This window comes from Oncorhynchus kisutch, linkage group LG18, assembly GCF_002021735.2.
Source record: "Oncorhynchus kisutch isolate 150728-3 linkage group LG18, Okis_V2, whole genome shotgun sequence".
Classification (NCBI taxonomy): domain Eukaryota; kingdom Metazoa; phylum Chordata; class Actinopteri; order Salmoniformes; family Salmonidae; genus Oncorhynchus; species Oncorhynchus kisutch.
In genome coordinates, this window is record NC_034191.2 from 69,546,015 (window position 1) to 69,565,670 (window position 19,656).

Here is a 19,656-nt window from a genome sequence, read left to right on the forward strand (position 1 = left end):
AGGGTTTTAACTGACTTGCCTAGTTAAATAAAGGTTACATAAAACATGTATTCAAAAACCCCTCTAACTGCCAGACTACCTGGTGATGAACTAGAGCCTATAGGCCCTAATGTAATAACCGCTTACTTATTATATAGCAATATTTCTAATAACCTAATAAAATGAAACCAAATGTATATAAAATATCCCACATATTTATTTAGTCTGAAATATTCTCACATTTTCATTGGATTGATAATAATATTATTGTAGGACCATGGGGATTTTACTTTACAGAAATGTCTTTATCAAGTGATTACGAGTAATCCAATGACTGGTGAAATGTCAAAGGGAAAAGGAATACTGTGTAGTGCCTGCTACAATGTAACAAACAGCCCTAAATGTTGGCTTGCTACAATGTGACATGACATTTAGCCTTTTCTGTGACATCAGTGATTTACTACATCACAGAGGTTTAATATCACACGTCACTTGCACTTTCATGACTGTATATTCTATACAACGATTGGGTATGGTGACAAACTAACATATTTCTGTATAGGAAATCGTTGTTTCTGTACACAGACAAAAAAGCTGTCCCTCAGTCAAAGCCGCTTCACATGTCACTGGGGCGTATTCATTACGCCGAACCTGTTGCTAACCATTTCTTAAACGGAACGAAATGGGGCTGAATTTGTCTAATAGAAACGGTTGTTTTCGTTTCAAAAATGAAACGTTTTGCAACTGTTTGGACTAATGATTACACACTTTGCTTTGTAGCAAGCTACCCACAATGCAATGCTATGCTAGCTGGTTCTTAGCGGAGTAGCCAGAGAGCAGAAAACAACAACAACAAGGGTGAACGAGGCTCAACAACAGGCTAGCTACTAGCTAGGCCAGCTACATGGGTAGCGACAAAAACGACCAGGATTTATCAAACGCGATGTCCTTATCATCTAGACGTATATGTGAGTGATGTAATTTTAGGTTTGGACGAATCATATTTGCTGTTGCATATCGCTTTGCATTTACATTAATCTAACCCAGCTCGAGAGCAAGCTAACTAGCAATCGACGTCTCTCTATGTTCGAATATTTTCCGGCGGCAGCAGCGGTGCCATGAACAGTGGACTCCCAGCTTCAGCTGCTCCGCTCGGGGGTGTCGGAATTCCCTGCGTCAAGGTGAAGTTCTGCCGATACTACGCAAAGGACAAGACTTGCTTTTATGGGGACGAGTGTCAGTTTTTGCACGAGGAACCGTCCATGGCAAACATGTCTCTTCATGGTGGAGGAAGCCCTGTCCCTTTATCCATGTCAGGAGGAGCCGTGACGGCAGCGGGGTATCCGCTTAGTGCACCCCCGGCCTGCCCGGTAGGGGTGCCGACCGTCACCAAAAAGAGCGACTCTCTTGGGTCTGCAGGCACGGCTCTGGATGGACAGCTGTTAACCAGTGAGTATGCTTGGTCTGGTTGCCCCATGTTCGACACGACAGGGCCTAGCACATCCTCATCGGTGGTTGTTGGTTTTGGGGCGTGTGAGTGGCTTTGTTAAAATTGAGCCCGGGGATTCTTTGAGGCCCCTGCCCCCAAAACGTGTTTTTCAAGCTACACAATCAAGCATACCTAATTAAAGTGTCGGAGCACTAAAGTTTTCATCCAGCGTCGACGCTTGAGCTCCTTCAAATAATGCATTTAGCTAACTGAGACAATTCAGTATTTTGTATTTGACCGCTTCAAGACATGAGTGGGAAAATTCAGACAATCATTGGCTAACTTGTTAACTATCAAACTATGGCTAAACAACTTAGCCTAGCCATAATCAACTCTTGCAAAATCAATTTGTGGCAAATTAACGTTTACACAACACTTGCAATAGCTACGTTAACGCGCTAGTTAATGTGGAATAGTTTGGAAGCGAGATATTTTATCATTCTTGTCTTCATGCATGAGGATGGCTTGCTAGCTTACATGCTAACCCAAAACAGCTGCTGCAGTGTTATGAAGTCCCTTTATTTAGTAGCTAGTTAGCATAATTAACTAGCAACATATTGCAACCACCAAATAGCTGTATGCGATATAATTGAACTATGCACAATGACACGTTTGATTGCAACGTGGATATTATCATTTTGCACACACGTTGGCTAGCTAGCTGACTGGATATAGTTTAAGTGTTTACATCTTCTCAAGAAGCTTGCTGATTGGCTACTCATCTGTAACGGACCAGTCCTGCAAATGAAGACAGTCAACATTAGTTAAACGACTTTTGTGCATTACGTGCATTTTGCTTCACACAGCCATTTAATGAATGAGATTCTTGTTGACTCTTTAAGGGAGAAAGTGAGCTGTTCTTTAATTGAGATGTTTTCGACCAGCAACTGGCCAAACAATACATTAGGCTGACAGTCTGTTTGGCATCGCTTGTCTCAGTCTCCATAATGTTTTCCAAACATTGAATAGGACATTTACCAGGACCATCCAGATCTTGTGCCTGTGTAGTAGAAGGGATGTCTGATTCTGAACCCCTCATCCTTGTCCTCTGCAGTCCCTGGTATGGAGGGTGGGACTGATGCTAATCTGACCAACTCCTACTTCAGCAGCAGCTTTATTGGGGTCAACGGCTTCGGGAGCCCCGCAGAGTCTAAATACTCAATGATGCAGGTATGACCAGCCTCCAAATGAAACTATATAGTACTGACTGAACAGATGCACTCAAGTGTTCCGGTACCAGCTTTAGATCTACGGTAAATGAGGAAATATGGGTCAATTACTGAATGATAGTGCTAATGTGGAAAAGGTGTTCTTCTTGTATGTTAATCAGAAAGTCTGGTTCAGTACTGGTGCAAAGACAATTAATTGCGTAGGCCTAGGTACTTGTTTATTTCAATTGTTACACGTATGTAGGCTATTTCATCTGTAATTTGAACCAGATTTATACACCTAAGCACAATTCCAAGACAATCAGCCAGTGATGCAGATACTAATGGGAATTATTTTGCTACAGACTAGTACCTTTTAAGATAATCAGGGTTGTTTGCTTTGCTAGGATATGTTAGCTAACTAAGAGAGTACACTTTTAAGCATCTGTGTTTTGTTTGTGATTGTTTTGTAGAGAATGACCAGCAGCAGCAGCAGCAGCAGTTCTCCCAGTCTCCTTGATGATGGTGAAAAGAACTTTAGCCACAGCGCTCACGGTAAGAAGTTAGAACCCAGCACCTACAGAACACTTTATGTATCAGATCATTGACACTAATAACTGTAGAATTATCATTTAAGTAGTTTCTAACTCTTTGATTGGAACACCCATGGCATCACTGACAGATCTATTCCATGGAACCCTGGCAGTTGGACCAGGTCAGAGTTGTGGGTCGATGGAAAACTCTCCGTGGACAACACAGTCTTCATTCCCTCTTCCTCTATGTCCTCTTCCTGATCCAGTTAGTTCTCCCATGTCCTCACTCTTCAGTGACTTTGGTGCTCTGAGCATATCACAAAGGAGAAAGGTAAGAGCACCACTACCCTGGGTCCTGGTGCGGTTATCAACCACGGGTAATAGTTGGATTTTGAGGCGTTTATTGTGTTTTTTTAGGGCCTACTGTGGAAAATAGTTCAACCTAAACCCATCCGTGGTGGTTGTGTTGTATGTTTTCTCTAGCTAATGTCATCCTGTCTGTTGGTTGTTTTATACACTCCCCTATGTATTTATTTGGACAGTGAAGCTAAAACTTTTAATTTGGCTCTGTACTCGAGCATTTTGGATTTGAGATCAAATGTTATGAGGCAAGATTACAAAAAAACACCTTTTTATTTGAGTGTGTTTTCATGTTTTGTTTATATTTAGAAATGGAGGTGTCATAGGTATTTGGAGAAATGTCATTTATAGTGTATTCAATTTTGTCAAGTTTAGTATTTGTTCCCATATTCTTAGCACGCAATGACGACATCAAGCTTGTGACTCTTCAAACTTGTTGGATGCATTTGCAGTTTGTTTTGGTTATGTTTCGGATTATGTTGTGCCCAATAGAAATAATGTATTGTCATTTTGAAGTCACTTTTATTGTAAATAATAATAGAACGTTTCTGAACACTTCTACATTAATGTGGATGCTACCAATATTACAGATTATCATGAATGAATTGTGAGTAATGATGAGTGAGAGAGGCATATCATACGCCCGCCAAAAATGCTAACCTCCCTTGTTATTGGTAATGGGGAGAGGTTAGTATGTTTTGGGGGCATGATCTTTGTGCATCTGCAGCTTTCTCGCTCATCATTGTTCACGATTCATGGCAAAATCGATGCCATAACCAATTGCATTACCGCTAAAACCAGCTTTGATCGGTCTTAAATATCCCTAGTTGCATTCACTGAAATTGGCATATTTCTCCCACCTCTCCCACCTCAGCGCAAACCAGCTGATTTTTAGACTGGTAAATTGCGCTTCACTGTCCAAATAAATTCATAGAGAAATGTATGTTTTCCAGTATACGATGAAGCCAAAGCTGCTTACAAGGAAACAAACATTATACTAATACAATCTCTGATGAAGCAGAACAACTTAATCTAATTCTAATATCATGCATCTCTCGCTCTTTCTCTCTCACGCTCCCTCTCGCTCGCTCTCCCAGGCTCCCAACCCTACAGCCAATGAGTTCATCCCTAAGGGGGTTCCCCGCATGGCCACTATGGTCCAGTCCAGTGTTCCAGCCTTCCCCTTGCCCCTCTTCCCCCACCCCAGCCTCAGCAGCTCCACCGCCGCTGCCCTAGCACCCGGTGAGCCATCCACTACAGAAACCACTTCATTCTCTGACTTAGAACCCACCAACCAAGGGGTTGTATTGCTTTCAGCCCTGCTCTCTTTTTGCACCATATCGTGGATATGTCAGGTTGAGTGAGTTTGCAGAGGTTCTCTAATGATGTTACTTCCCATTGTTCTCCTGGCAAACAGGTGAATGGACTCCATACAATGGAGATGCTCTAGAAAAAACAACAGACAATGTATTATTCAAGTAAATCCCCAGCATGATGAATTCCACCATAGTCAGTCACCCATTAGAACAATGATTGGAGCCACCCCAATGAACTCTGTACCTCTGCTTAACCAATGTCCTCTCTGGTATCCCCCCCTCTCCACAGGGATGTCTCTTTCTGCAGGGTCCTCCCCCCTCCACTCCCCCAAAATCACCCCCCACACCTCCCCTGCACCTCGCCGGCGCAGCCACACCCCCAACCCCAACAACCCCAATCCGGCTAACTACATGGTGCCCACCAGTGTGTCTGACCAGGGGGCCCACATCATCCAGAAGGAGACAGTGGGGGGGACCACCTACTTCTACACCGACAACACCCCCGCTCCCATGGCCGGGATGGTACGTTCCATTTAGTTGCCTTTACTGACGGCATTGAAAATAAATTCCTCATTATCATCAGTGGACTGTCGGTTATGATTTCTCCATCAATAGGAAGTACAGTCGTTAAATGTGTTTTTGTGCAGGTGTTTCCTACCTACCACATCTACCCCCCCACTGCTCCCCACGTAGCCTACATGCAGCCCAAAGCCAACGCTCCGTCCTTCTTCATGGCTGATGAACTCCGACAGGTACTCCCCCCCCCGTCTCTAATATGTCAGTATCCCTCTCTCTCCATGTTTGACTCTTTCTCTCTCATCTACCTGGTTCTGTTTGTCTGGCTCTGTTCTAATCCTCCAATCATACTGTGATGTCAGTGTTGATCTCTTCACCCCCCTGGTTCTTCCTGTCTGAAACCAACTTTCTGTTTCCCTTTTGGTCCCTCCTCTTTTTTGCCCTGTCTCCATGTTTGACTCTTTCTCTCTCATCTACCTGGTTCTGTTTGTCTGGCTCTGTTCTAATCCTCCAATCATACTGTGATGTCAGTGTTGATCTCTGATGTCATTTCCTATGGTTCCCTGTAGGAGCTGATAAACAGACATCTAATCACCATGGCTCAGATCGACCAGTCAGAGAACACCGGTAAAGCATTCCTTCCCTGATTGGCTGAATAGAGGTAGTGGAGGGGCTATTATTGGAGTTGTGGTCATTGTGGACAGTTGATATGGGTTCTGACGTTGTGGTCATTGTTGGACAGTTGAAATTTGTTCTGACGGTATGGTTGTGTAGCTTCTGTTGCGGTCGATGAGGAGTTTCCTTGCTGGCTGAAAGTGAGACTCGCAGCTGAGTCGTGTCTCTGTCTGTAGGATTCCTGACGACAGTTTACACACACACACACATAGTCACACTGGTTGGTTTATAGAACATTGTCAAGTTGTTCAACTATCAACTTAAGATGAAGATGAGTGTCAACTGATGTATTTGATGTAGACATTGTGTGTTGGTGTATATACGCTGTGTACACCCCCCTTTGCCCTCAGAACAGCCTTAATTTGTCAGGGCAGGGACTCTACAAGGTATCAAGCGTTCCACAGGGATGCTGGCCCATGTTGACTCATTGCTTCCCACAGTTCAATGGCACTTAAATCTTTTGTCTTGTCCATTCACCCTCTGAATGACACACATACACAATCCATGTCTCAATTGTCTCAAGGCTTAAAACTCCTTATTTAATCTGTCTCCTCCCCTTCATCTACACTTGTAGATGACAAGTGACATCAATAAGGGATGATAGGTTTCAGCTGATCAGTCTGTCAAGGAAAGAGCAGGTGTTTGTAATGTTTTGTCCACTCCGTGTACGTGTGTTCTCATGATGTGTATCCCTGTCCCAGGTGTTCCCTCTGAGGTGGATAGCTACCACAGCCTGTTTCCCCTGGAGCCTGTCCCCCCTCCCAACCGCCTGCAGAAGACCAGCAACTTCAGCTACATCACTTCCTGCTACAAGGCCGTCAACAGCAAGGACGACCTGCCTTACTGCCTGAGGAGGGTACATGGTGAGACCACACACACACACACACACACTTTGCCTTCGTGTCCTTGGGGTTTTAAATGATCAGCCTTGATTGAAAATAAAATGATTCCTGAGTGGTCATGTTCTCTAAATGTCCTTCCTGTGTGTGTGTCTAGGTTTCAGGCTGGTGAACACCAAGTGTATGATGCTGGTGGACATGTGGAAGAAGATCCAGCACTCCAACTCTGTTACCCTGAGGGAGGTCTTCACCACCAAGGCCTTTGGAGACCACTGTGAGTTGTGTGTGTGTGTGTGTGTGTGGGGGGGTCTCTAAGTGTGTTTCCATTGGTTTTTGTTTCAGTGTATGTTTGATTCATAACCCCACACTAACCTCCTGTTTCTCTCTCAGCGTTGGTGTTTTCCTATGACTTCCATGCGGGGGCAGAAACCATGTTTAGCAGGCACTTCAACGACCCAACTGCCGACTCCTACTTCACCAAGAGGAAGTGGGGTGAGTCTTTTTCCACCTCTTTCATACTGACCCCAACGTACCCCCTCCACCTCTCTCATACTGACCCCAACTTACCCCCTCCACCTCTCTCATACTGACCCCAACGTACCCCCTCCACCTCTCTCATACTGACCCCAACGTACGCCCTCCACCTCTCTCATACTGACCCCAACGTACGCCCTCCACCACTCTCATACTGACCCCAACGTACGCCCTCCACCACTCTCATACTGACCCCAACGTACGCCCTCCACCGCTCTCATACTGACCCCAACGTACGCCCTCCATCGCTCTCATACTGACCCCAACGTACGCCCTCCACCTCTCTCATACTGACCCCAACGTACGCCCTCCACCTCTCTCATACTGACCCCAACGTACGCCCTCCACCTCTCTCATACTGACCCCAACGTACGCCCTCCACCTCTCTCATACTGACCCCAACGCACGCCCTCCACCTCTCTCATACTGACCCCAACGTACGCCCTCCACCTCTCTCATACTGACCCCAACGTACGCCCTCCACCTCTCATACTGACCCCAACGTACGCCCTCCACCTCTCATACTGACCCCAACGTACGCCCTCCACCTCTCATACTGACCCCAACGTACGCCCTCCACCTCTCTCATACTGACCCCAACGTCCCCCCTCTACCACTCTCATACTGGCCCCAATGCATTCCCCCTTCCACCTCTCTCATACTGACCCCAACGTCCCCCTCCACCTCTCTTGTACTGACCCCAACGTCCCCCCTCCACCTCTCTTGTACTGACCCCAACGTCCCCCCTCCACCTCTCTCGTACTGACCCCAACGTGCTCTCTCCATGGTGTCTCTGTGAGGTGACCGGTGCTAACGGGTTCTCTGTGAGGTGACCGGTGCTAGCGGTGTCTCTGTGAGGTGACCGGTGATAACGGTGTCTCTGAGGTGACCGGTGCTAACGGGTTCTCTGTGAGGTGACCGGTGCTAACGGGTTCTCTGTGAGGTGACCGGTGCTAACGGTGTCTCTGTGAGGTGACCGGTGCTAACGGGGTTCTCTGTGAGGTGACCGGTGCTAACGGGGTTCTCTGTGAGGTGACCGGTGCTAACGGTGTCTCTGTGAGGTGACCGGTGCTAACGGGGTTCTCTGTGAGGTGACCGGTGCTAACGGTGTCTCTGTGAGGTGACCGGTGCTAACGGTGTCTCTGTGAGGTGACCGGTGCTAACGGTGTCTCTGTGAGGTGACCGGTGCTAACGGTGTCTCTGTGAGGTGACCGGTGCTAACGGTGTCTCTGTGAGGTGACCGGTGCTAACGGTGTCTCTGTGAGGTGACCGGTGCTAACGGTGTCTCTGTGAGGTGACCGGTGCTAACGGTGTCTCTGTGAGGTGACCGGTGCTAACGGGGTTCTCTGTGAGGTGACCGGTGCTAACGGGGTTCTCTGTGAGGTGACCGGTGCTAACGGGGTTCTCTGTGAGGTGACCGGTGCTAACGGGGTTCTCTGTGAGGTGACCGGTGCTAACGGGGTTCTCTGTGAGGTGACCGGTGCTAACGGGGTTCTCTGTGAGGTGACCGGTGCTAACGGGGTTCTCTGTGAGGTGACCGGTGCTAACGGTGTCTCTGTGAGTGTGGTAAAGGGGTGTAGGGGGTGGATGTTTGTGGTGCCAGCACTGACAGTTGCTGGTCTGTGTGATAGTAGGGATGTTGTGTGTGTGTGTGGTTGCTGGTGTGCTCATGCTGTAGTTGGGGTGGGGGGGGGGGGAAGCTGTGGCTGAAACTGATCCTGAGACAGGTGCTATAGCTACTAGGCAAGCCCAGAGGAAGCAGAGCCTCTCAGCCTCTCTGACCACCATTGTAATTACTACTCTATATCACACTAACACCTCTCTCAAGTGTTCATTGTGTGTGTGTTGTATGTCTGTGACTACGTGTCTTGACATTTGGTTCCCAAGTGGTGCAGCGGTCTAAGGCACTACATCTTAGTGCTTGAGGCGTCACTACAGACACCCTGGTTCGAATCCAGGCTGTATCACAGCCGGCCGTGATTGGGAGTCCCATAGGGTGGTGCACAATTGATCCAGCATTGTACGCGTTTGTCCGGTGTAGGCTGTCATTGTAAATAAGAATTTGTTCTTCTGACTTGCCTGGTTAAATAAACAACACTGGCCTAGAAAGTCTATCCTTTTTGTTTCTAACCGTGTGAGTCTGGTGCCCCCCTGTAGGACAGCACGAGCCCCCACCACCCCGGCAGCATGCTGGTCTGCTTCCTGAGTCTCTGATCTGGGCCTACATCGTCCAGCTGAGCTCAGCTCTCAGAACCATCCACACTGCTGGCCTGGCCTGCAGGGTCATGGACCCCAGCAAGATCCTTATCACCGGCAAGACCAGGTAGACACACACACACCTTGCAGGCACACACACACATGCACACATTTTTAATGTGACGCAGTGTGGTCAGAAACTGATAACTACCTCGAACCAGTTCAATGTTGCAGCTGCTGTCTCTGTGTTAGTCCTGAATTCCCACCATTTTTGCATTGCTTGATTGTGGGCAAGCTACGTAAAGTTCCCTGCTAGGGAACTGTGTATAAACCATTGTGTCTGCAGCCCCCTGATGCTTATCTGGTGGCTTATTTCCTGTAGAGGAACAGTGAAAGCAGAAGCTCTGTATTAGTCCTGGCTTCCTTTTTTCAGACTGCAGAATGTGGAGAAACAACCCCCCCCCCCCACACACACACACACACACACGCCCCCCACACACGCACACACACAGCTCACCATGCCGTTTGTCCCTGCAGGTTACGGGTGAACTGTGTAGGGGTGTTTGATGTCTTAACGTTTGACAACAGTCAGACCAACCATGTGACCCTCATGCCACAGTACCAGGTACAGTAACCTCCCTCTCTGTCAGTCTGGCAGAACATAGCCTAGTTCTGATTCAGATGGACACATGGTTCTGTTCTGTACCCTGTTCGTGTGTGTGTGTGTGTGTGTGTGTGTCAATTTTCCTTCCTGGTATTCCCATTCAAACCGGAAATTTGTATTTTGTCAAGTACTTTAGTGGCCACATTGTATCAGCCATTTTGTTAGCCACAGTTTCTATTTTAGCATCTGCCACTGCCACACAGCTAGTTTGGAGATCAAAATGTGAGATTGGACATTGTCTACACTAGCTGCGGCAAGAGGTTGCGTGTAGCCTGTACATGATAGTAAGCAATTCAATGTATAGATGCCATGCAGGTAAGTGATGACATCAGTTGAGTGAATATGGTAGACTGCTAGTGTAGTGATCACTGGTGTTATGTGAATATGGTAGACTGCTAGTGTAGTGATGACTGGTGTTGAGTGAATATGGTAGACTGCTAGTGTAGTGATCACTGGTGTTGAGTGAATATGGTAGACTGCTAGTGTAGTGATGACTGGTGTTGAGTGAATATGGTAGACTGCTAGTGTAGTGATGACTGGTGTTATGTGAATATGGTAGACTGCTAGTGTAGTGATGACTGGTGTTATGTGAATATGGTAGACTGCTAGTGTAGTGATGACTGGTGTTATGTGAATATGGTAGACTGCTAGTGTAGTGATGACTGGTGTTATGTTGGGCTGGGACGATACCAGTATTCTTTCGATGGCAAAAATGTAAACATGAAGCAGACCTCACTCATTGTCCCTTTAATAAACTGCTGTATGTAACATATTGTTTTATGAGATGTTGACCTGATATTCTTTGAAATGGTTGAGTTGGCCCCTCCCTGTAGTGTGTGTTTTTGTTAACCCGTTTCTCGTGTGTGTAGCAAGCGGACCTGATATCCCTGGGCAAGGTGGTGTTGGCCCTGGCCTGTAACTCTCTGGCTGGCATTCAGAGAGAGAACCTGCAGAAGGCCATGGAGCTAGTGTCAATCAACTACTCATCAGACCTCAAGAACCTCATCCTGTAAGACACCCACAGACAGAACCTGCACAAGGCTATGAAGCTGGTGTTAATCAACTGCTCACGCATCTGCAACAAACACTCACATATGGCATCATGTCCAACTCCAGTCCTCAAGGGCCGAGTGTCTGCAGGTTTTCACTCTTCCTTTCCACTTGATTGATGAATTAAAGGTCACTACTGAGTAAGGAAGTGCCCTCACCTGTTTTTTTGGTCTTAATTGGACACTAATTGAAAGACGAGAACAAGAGCCTCAGACGTGACCCTCCAGGAATTGAGTTTGACGCTCTTGCGTTGTTAGTTTGGACTGACTGAAGTAATGCTGTCTGTGTTGTAGGTATCTGCTGACAGAGCAGTCAAGGCTGCGAAGCGTCAATGACATCATGCCTATGATCGGAGCTCGCTTCTACACACAGCTGGACGCATCACAGATGAGGAATGATGTCATCGAGGAGGACCTTGCCAAGGTACACACACTGTTGGGTCATGGAGTTCAACAGTAGCTAAGTTTTCATCCAATTGGTGACAGATTTTCATGTGAATATTATCAAATCTGCATACACACACAATATGCTAATTTTCCCACCAGAGATGCTTCCATCAAATTGACTTGTTGATGATAAAAGGCTGTGCATGAGGATGCATTTCAAATAACTTTTGCACTTAAATTCTTGCAAGTTAAATGGATTTCCATCTAATTTTCTACTTTACAGATGGGTTTTGTCATAAATGTTGCATTTATATAGCAAATGTGCCCACTCTGGTGTTGGTATGTGTGCTCTAGCCAACAGCTGGCAGATACAGTGAAGGTAGACTACCTACATGATGAGATTGTTATGGACAAAATAGTATTATTCTGTGAAATGGCAGCCAAGCATCGATCATCATGCCACCAGAGTAGGACCCTGGATATTTATTGGGAAGGAGCATCAAGCCTTCCCCACCCTGTGAAGTTAATCAGAAGCCTAATAAACGGAATGGTTTTCTGAGTTGTAGTGGGAGGGCCACACACCATGTCATCGTGTGACTCCAAGTTGACTTCGATATGATGGTTAGTTATCAAATCAATATTTGTTCATACAGGCAATTCCCCCACCATTTCTTGCATAATTAATTTGACTGACGTAGAGATCCCACCTTGTCAAGCATATTTAGTATTGTTGACATGTTTCCATCAGGCCTGTCGTGACACTCTTTTCCCCCGTCATGTACTTTACTCACATACGCATCAAAAGGCTGTGTGTGTTTTTGTGACCTCTGCTCTGTAGAAGGGAAGGTGGCGAGGGTGAGGAAGGAGAGTGGTGTGAAGATACAGGGGGTGGAGATACAGGGGGTGGGCTGTGGTCCCTCTGTCCACTCTACAGCTTCTGCTTTCCTCTTCTGCCCCCCCCACCCCCCTTCAGTTTTGTTTTGGTGCTTGTATCAGGGAAGAGAGGAGTGAGTATGTCCTGTGTGAGCGGTTCTGCTGCCATCTTTAGCATCAAACAGGAAATGCCACCTTTCAGTCTATGAGTTGTGTATGTGCGAGAGTCATGTTACTCCCTTGGTGTGGGGTTCCTGTTCAGATGGGTTTCTGGTAGTATTTTTATCCACATTAACCTTCATGCTTTTACACATACTTCTCCTTCCTTACATACAACACAGATAAGCACCACTGTGTCGAATTGTGTTACCAACAGGAAATGGTGTGTGTGTGTGTTCATGCTCTCTGTGGGTTTGCCTTGATGGTGACTTATTTAAAGGAACAATCTGCAGTTCAAAATATAAAAACCATTTTACATATGGGTGGTCCCAGGAATCGAACCCACTATCCTGGTGTTACAAATGCCATGCTCTACCAACTGAGCCATAAAGATTTGATCAAAATATTGAGGCTATATTTATACTTTATATTCTTCAAGAATCAATGGGTATATACCGTTTCATTTAAGTCCAAAAATGTATTACAGATGGCCTGTTTAACTCCAGTAAAGTAATATACACTGAGTGTACAAAACATTAGGAACACCTGCTCTTTCCATTACAAACTGACCAGGTGAATCCAGGTGAAAGCTATGATCCTTTATTGAGGTCACTTGTTAAATCCACTTCAATCGGTGTAGAGGAAGGGGAGGAGATGGGTTAAAGAAGGACTTTTAGGCCGTGGATTATGCCCTGACAACTTGAAGTTGTTTTGAGGGCAGAAAGGGAGGGTGCATCTTGATATTAGGAATGTTTTGTACTCGGTGTATAAATAATAATACCACCTACAGTTCACACAGACAAACACCTCTTCCAGTTGAAAATAATACATTTTGGACTTAACATCAATGGTTCATTTGACCCGTTGTGTTGTGGTTCTAGGAGTATGATATTTGACGAATCAAGTTGTTTTATATCTGTTGTAGGAGGTTCAGAATGGTCGTCTCTTCCGTCTGTTGGCTAAACTGGGCACCATCAACGAGAGGCCAGAGTAAGTACTGTATCACTCTGAAGTAAATGTTTCACATCGACCAATTGACTCTCCCTTCATTTTACACTTCTACAAGCTCTCTTCACTTGTTGGTGTCTAACTTTGTCTCTCTCTGTGTCTCTCTGTGTGCCAGGTTTCAGAAGGACCGTACGTGGTCGGAAACGGGGGACCGGTACCTGCTGAAACTGTTCAGAGACCACCTGTTCCACCAGGTGACGGAGTCTGGGACCCCCTGGATAGACCTCAGCCACATCGTCTCCTGCCTCAACAAAGTATGCCGCCTCCTCCTGCTTCTCTTCCTGTGTTTCTCTCTTTCTGCCTCTCTCTTCTCTGGGTCGTTCTCACCCTTCTTTCTGTCTTTTACTCAGTGCTCTTTCTCGTCACCCATCCCTCATCTCTTTTCTCATTCTCTTCTCTCATTTCCCTTTCATTCCCTTCTCCCTTGTGCCTTCTCACTCACACACACACACACACTCCACTCACCCTCCCTCCCTCCTCTCCACTCACACACTCACCCTCCCTCTTCTGCACTCACTCACGCTCCTCTCACTCACCCTCTCTTCCTCCTCTCACCCTCCCTCACTCTCCACTCACTCACCCTCTGTCCTCTCCACTCACCCTCCCTCCTCTGCACTCAGCCTCCCTCACTCACACTCTTCTCTCCACTCACCCTCTGTCCTCTCCTCACTGTCCACTCACCCTCCTCTCACCTTCTTCTCCACTCACCCTCCCTCCTCACTCCTCTTCACTCACGCTCCTCTCACACTCTTCTCCTCACCCTCCGTCCTCTCCTCACTCTCCACTCACCCTCCGTCCTCTCCTCACTCTCCACTCACCCTCCGTCCTCTCCTCACTCTCCACTCACCCTCTTCTTCTCCTCACTCCACTCACCCTCTTCTTCTCCTCACTCCACTCACCCTCTTCTTCTCCTCACTCCACTCACCCTCTTCTTCTCCTCACTCCACTCACCCTCTTCTTCTCCTCTCCATTCACCCTCTTCTCCTCTCCATTCACCCTCTTCTCCTCACTTTCCACCATCCTCTCATCACTCTCCATCCATCCTCCTCTCCACTCATCCTCTTCTCACTCTCCATCCTCATCCCTCTTTTCCACTCACCCTCTTCTCCTCACCCACTTCTAGTCACCCTCCTCTCCCACACCTCCTCACCACTCACCCACTTGTTCTCCTCTTCTCCTCTCCCTCCAATTTCCCTCCCTCTGCTTCAATCACTCACACACTCCCCACCCACCCTCCCTCTTCTCCTCACCCACCTCTCAACCTCCTCTCCCATCTCTCTGTGTAGCTGGACTACCAGTCTAGCAGTACTTATCGCTCTCTGTCTCCCGTCTCTCTGTGTAGCTGGACCACCAGTCTAGCAGTACTTATCGCTTTCTGTCTCCCGTCTCTCTGTGTAGCTGGACTATCAGTCTAGGAGTACTTATCTGTCTCTCTCTTCTCTCTGTGTAGCTGGACTACCAGTCTAGGAGTACTTATCTGTCTCTCTCTCTCCCTTCTTTCTGTGTAGCTGGACTACCAGTCTAGCAGTACTTATTTCGCTGTGTAGCTGGACTGCCAATCTAGCAGTACTTTTCTCTCTCTGTCTCTGGTCTCTCTCTGTGTAGCTGGACTACCAGTGTAGCAGTACTTATCTCTCTCTCTCTCCCGTCTCTCTGTGTAGCTGGACTACCAGTCTAGCAGTACTTATTTCTCTCTCTTGTCTCTTGTCTCTCTGTGTAGCTGGACTACCAGTCTAGCAGTACTTATTTCTCTGTGTAGCTGGACTACCAGTCTAGCAGTACTTATTTCTCTGTGTAGCTGGACTACCAGTCTAGCAGAACTTATTTCTCTCTCTTGTCTCTCTGTGTAGCTGGACTACCAGTCTAGCAGTACTTATTTCTCTGTGTAGCTGGACTACCAGTCTAGCAGTACTTATTTATCTGTGTAGCTGGACTACCAGTCTAGCAGAACTTATTTCTCTCTCTGTGTAGCTGGACTACCAGTCTAGCAGAATGTATTTCTCTCTCTTGTCTCTCTGTGTAGCTGGACTACCAGTCTAGCAGTACTTATTTCTCTGTGTAGCTGGACTACCAGTCTAGCAGAACTTATTTCTCTCTCTTGTCTCTCTGTGTAGCTGGACTACCAGTCTAGCAGAACTTATTTCTCTCTCTTGTCTCTCTGTGTAGCTGGACTACCAGTCTAGCAGTACTTATTTCTCTGTGTAGCTGGACTACCAGTCTAGCAGAACTTATTTCTCTCTCTTGTCTCTCTGTGTAGCTGGACTACCAGTCTAGCAGAACTTATTTCTCTCTCTTGTCTCTCTGTGTAGCTGGACTACCAGTCTAGCAGAACTTATTTCTCTCTCTTGTCTCTCTGTGCAGCTGGACTACCAGTCTAGCAGTACTTATTTCTCTCTCTTGTCTCTCTGTGTAGCTGGACTAGCAGTACTTATCTCTCTCTCTCCCGTCTCTCTGTGTAGCTGGACGCGGGCGTGCCTGAGAAGATAAACCTGGTATCTCGTGATGAGAAGAGTGTTCTGGTGGTGACCTACTCAGACCTGAAGCGCTGCTTCGACAGTACCTTCCAGGAGTTGCAGCAGGCGGCTGCCACTGGCCCCCTGTAGCGCCCCTGCCGCCCCCCACACACAGGCAGCGGGGTGGGACTGCCTGAACCCTGAACCTGAAAGCACATTATTGCACTACATCGGAGGACCAGGCGCATAGTGATGGCATCATCAGAGGGGGCGGGACTTGCTGGATCAGTCACATACACTGTCTTAGCAACCAGGATCATTTTTTTGTTGTTTTCCTAAAAACCCAGCAGCTGCCACTACAAATAGTGGACAGAAACGGAAGCTGTGACGATGACAACAAGGATGATGAACACTGCATTATTTTACTTTAGAACTGGGGAACAAAACGGATACTAAAAAAATAAACCAACCACGTGGTATTGAACTTTTTCCTGCTTTTTTTCTGTGGAGGATTCACTATTTGACTTTTAATGAATGTGTGAGTGGCCTACGAGATGCACCTCCAGACAGAGCTGAAGTCACAGACACACACCGACACAGACTGAGAACTGAATAGAAATCAGGCTTTCTACTGCGTGTCTCTGCTGGAGACCACACCCCTTCATACCAACACATTAAGAGACGGGACAGACCACTGGATGCTTTCTAAGGGGGTGGTCAAAGAACCCATTCATGAAATGGGCCGGTCCAAGTCAGCCTTAGTTGTCGGTTCCCACTCAGAAAGGACAACCCACTGAGTTTTGGAGTAGGCTGTGGGTTGGGATGGGGACTCTGAAACAGACCATTGAGGGGTGTGTTGTGTTTGTTAGAGCAGAGTCAGGCAGGCCAGGCAGCCCCTCCTTTATTGCTCAATGATGGACACTATTGTGGAAAATGTTGTGACACAAATTATGAACTCGGGATGGAACTGTTTTGTCAGCTCTGGGGTAGAACCCATGGATTGGGCATAACTAGAGAATGGAGCCAGTTCTGCCTCAATTATTTTCTTTGCTGCCTCCCTCCCTCTTTCTCCCTCCCCTGAAGGGTCCCTCTTTCTCCCTCCCCTGAAGGGTCCCTCTTTCTCCCTCCCCTGAAGGGTCCCTCTTTCTCCCTCCCCTGAAGGGCCCTCCCTCAGTCTTTCTCCCTCTCCTGAAGGGTCCCTGGTGACCTCTTCATTTGAGAATACGTTATGCTTTTTGTGATGATTCTTTCCAGATGGTTCTTCTCACTTTACTCTGCTGTTGTGCAGTGATGCATGATGGGACATGGAAGGGACAGTCTTTCTGCCTCAACACAAATGTTTTTCTGTGGACCAATTTGGGGGGTGGGGGGCAAGGAACTGGGCAATGGGGCGAAGTGGATTGTAGGAAGGGGTTTTGAATCATTTTAAGAAAATGTCTTTTTTTATTTGACCTTTTTAAGATCATGTGACACAAAACGTGCTGGAGACACCGAGCAGCGAAGACCAGGAGTCACCTTTCACCTTTGACCCCTTCCGGAGGTCCCCTGGGTTTTTCCCCCTGAAGTGTGCTCTCATTCACACCCTCTCATGGCTTTAAAAATAATGGATTGGCATAAGAGAGATGATGGAAACTCCAAACCATGCTTATACCAATCCAATGCCTTTGAATTCATAATGGGTAGTGAAGGAGTGTACATCAGGGAGAAGGATAGAGAATTGGTAAGGGGGGGAGGGGGGGGGGGGGGCTGTTGCACTCAGAAGCAAGGATCTATTCAGAAGGGTGAAACATTCAAAGTGTTTTAGAAATGTATTATATAGATCATGACTTCTAGTCACATGAGAAGGTCTATTCTATACATCACAGTTCTATGTGCAACATTCAACCCTATTGAATAGACCCTCTGGATGGTTTGGAATTCTCTCAGGACAATGGACAGCTGCAGGGGCCCAATGACTGAATGTGTTTGGCCGTCATTGGTCGCCCTTTATCCAGTCAGATCGGTGTGGGCGGGACTCTTAAGTGCGGGGGGGGGGGGGGTGCTGCTCCTAAGCACAGATCTAGCATCCAGTCTTACCTGAACTACTAGGGGGATGACAACATATCGGACCCTATGTCAGTTGTTAGGGGCATCTTCTACCTACTCCATGAGGTGAGCTGTGAGTTGGCTATGTTAGAATCATGTACTGTTTCCTGTTTTTAGTGACATGATCAAGACCGAAAGCATATTTGGTGAATGTGGTGCTTAGACCCCTATCTTTAAACCAATCTCTTCCACACACCCATACCAACACACAGCCATCACTATCCACACATGTCAACGTTTATCATATCACCATCATGACACACACTCCAGTAATACTAGCGCTAGTGATGCGCAGGTCAGCTGTTTGTTCACCCGCACCCCCAACAACCCGACTATATGTGATAGTGGAAATCTGAGGGCTACATCCAACCCTAACCCGCTAATATAGAAAATGCACTGTTCCCTTTTCTCTTGAACATTTATTGAACAATGATGTTTTTCTTCAACATTTAATCAATTTATTGAATATTTTGGCCTATTGAACAGTTGTTTTGCTGAAAAAAATTTGAAACAATAGCCTAAATTGACACCTTTTGCAAAACAAAATGTGAAACAATAAATGGATATATTTTAGCCTCTACCAGCATATGAATTAAATAAAACATCTAATGAAGTGTGTGTGTGTGGGGTGTGTGTGTGTGTGTGGGGGGTGTGTGTGTGTGTGTGTGTGTGTGTGTGTGTGTGTGTGTGTGTGTGTGTGTGTGTGTGTGTGTGTGTGTGTGTGTATATATTTCTTTTGACTATTTTCTATGGCTTAGAAAATACACTATTACACAAAATAAAGTTTAGAAACCCAAAGTAGCCGCTGTCCAGTTGATACTATAACGGCCTACTTTCCTCATTCTTTTGCAGCACTGTTGGGAAATAAAATAGCGCCCTCTGTGCTAGGTTAGTTGGCACGCGGAGCCTGCAGTTAGGCCCTGAAGCTTAGGTTTACACACTCATTTTTCTAATTAAAGAAAAACCTCAATGTAGCCTATAGATATGAGTTACACAATTAAACATGTACAGATTTTTTTTTAAATCCCCCCCCCCCTTCACTTTATTCCACCTGCCACCCACCCACCCTTCATCCACCCACCCACCCTTCATCCACACAATATTTCAGGACCCTAAAACCCTTGCCCTGCGGATATAACCATGGGGACTGCGGGTTATGAGTCAACCCGTGCATCACTAACTATTGCTGCCTCTCTCCCACACACACACACACACACACACCTCTCTCCCCCCACACACACCTCCATCACCATCTTAGTATGTTTTATGCCCCTCTTGTGTTTGACTAAAATGTTGTAATATTTGTGTGTACAGCAGTATTTTAATAAAGAATACCAAAACATAGTGTGTTTGTCTTCTAGGTTCATGCTGGTGAGACAATAGGATTGTGTTG

At 46.6% G+C, this 19,656-nt stretch overlaps 2 protein-coding genes across 4 annotated transcripts in view; one reads left to right on the forward strand and one right to left on the reverse strand.

Annotated features, from left to right (window-relative positions):
• The window catches only part of flt1 (fms related receptor tyrosine kinase 1), a 101,048-nt gene that overhangs the window by 19,922 nt on the left and 61,470 nt on the right, over positions 1–19,656 (reverse strand). The window contains 2 exon segments of the mRNA XM_031795304.1: positions 8,319–8,443; positions 8,699–8,944. Of these exon segments, the coding sequence (XP_031651164.1) occupies positions 8,319–8,443; positions 8,699–8,944 (371 nt within the window).
• On the forward strand, positions 667–19,607 carry pan3 (poly(A) specific ribonuclease subunit PAN3). Of its 3 annotated transcripts, none has more exons than XM_031796659.1 (19): positions 667–947; positions 1,091–1,428; positions 2,523–2,638; positions 3,090–3,171; positions 3,299–3,480; positions 4,607–4,751; positions 5,115–5,347; positions 5,473–5,577; positions 5,911–5,968; positions 6,718–6,879; positions 7,013–7,129; positions 7,246–7,347; positions 9,547–9,712; positions 10,123–10,210; positions 11,119–11,258; positions 11,593–11,722; positions 13,643–13,707; positions 13,841–13,979; positions 16,185–16,662. In XM_031796659.1, exons 2-19 carry the CDS (start codon positions 1,098–1,100, stop codon positions 16,326–16,328), a joined length of 2,505 nt encoding a protein of 834 aa, XP_031652519.1. In that variant the 5' UTR covers positions 667–947; positions 1,091–1,097; the 3' UTR covers positions 16,329–16,662. The 3 variants fall into 3 exon arrangements, with proteins under 3 accessions (XP_031652519.1, XP_031652518.1, XP_020364528.1); XM_020508939.2 differs by having other exon boundaries at positions 826–947; positions 1,088–1,428; XM_031796658.1 differs by having other exon boundaries at positions 766–1,428; positions 16,185–19,607.

Coding starts and splice junctions, on each gene's coding strand:
- pan3 (XM_031796659.1), top strand. CDS start 1,098: ATGAACAGTGGACTCCCAGCTTCAGCTGCTCCGCTCGGGGGTGTCGGA. Junction 4,752..5,114: donor CGCCGCTGCCCTAGCACCCG/GTGAGCCATCCA, acceptor CCCTCTCCACAG/GGATGTCTCTTTCTGCAGGG. Junction 5,578..5,910: donor TGGCTGATGAACTCCGACAG/GTACTCCCCCCC, acceptor GGTTCCCTGTAG/GAGCTGATAAACAGACATCT.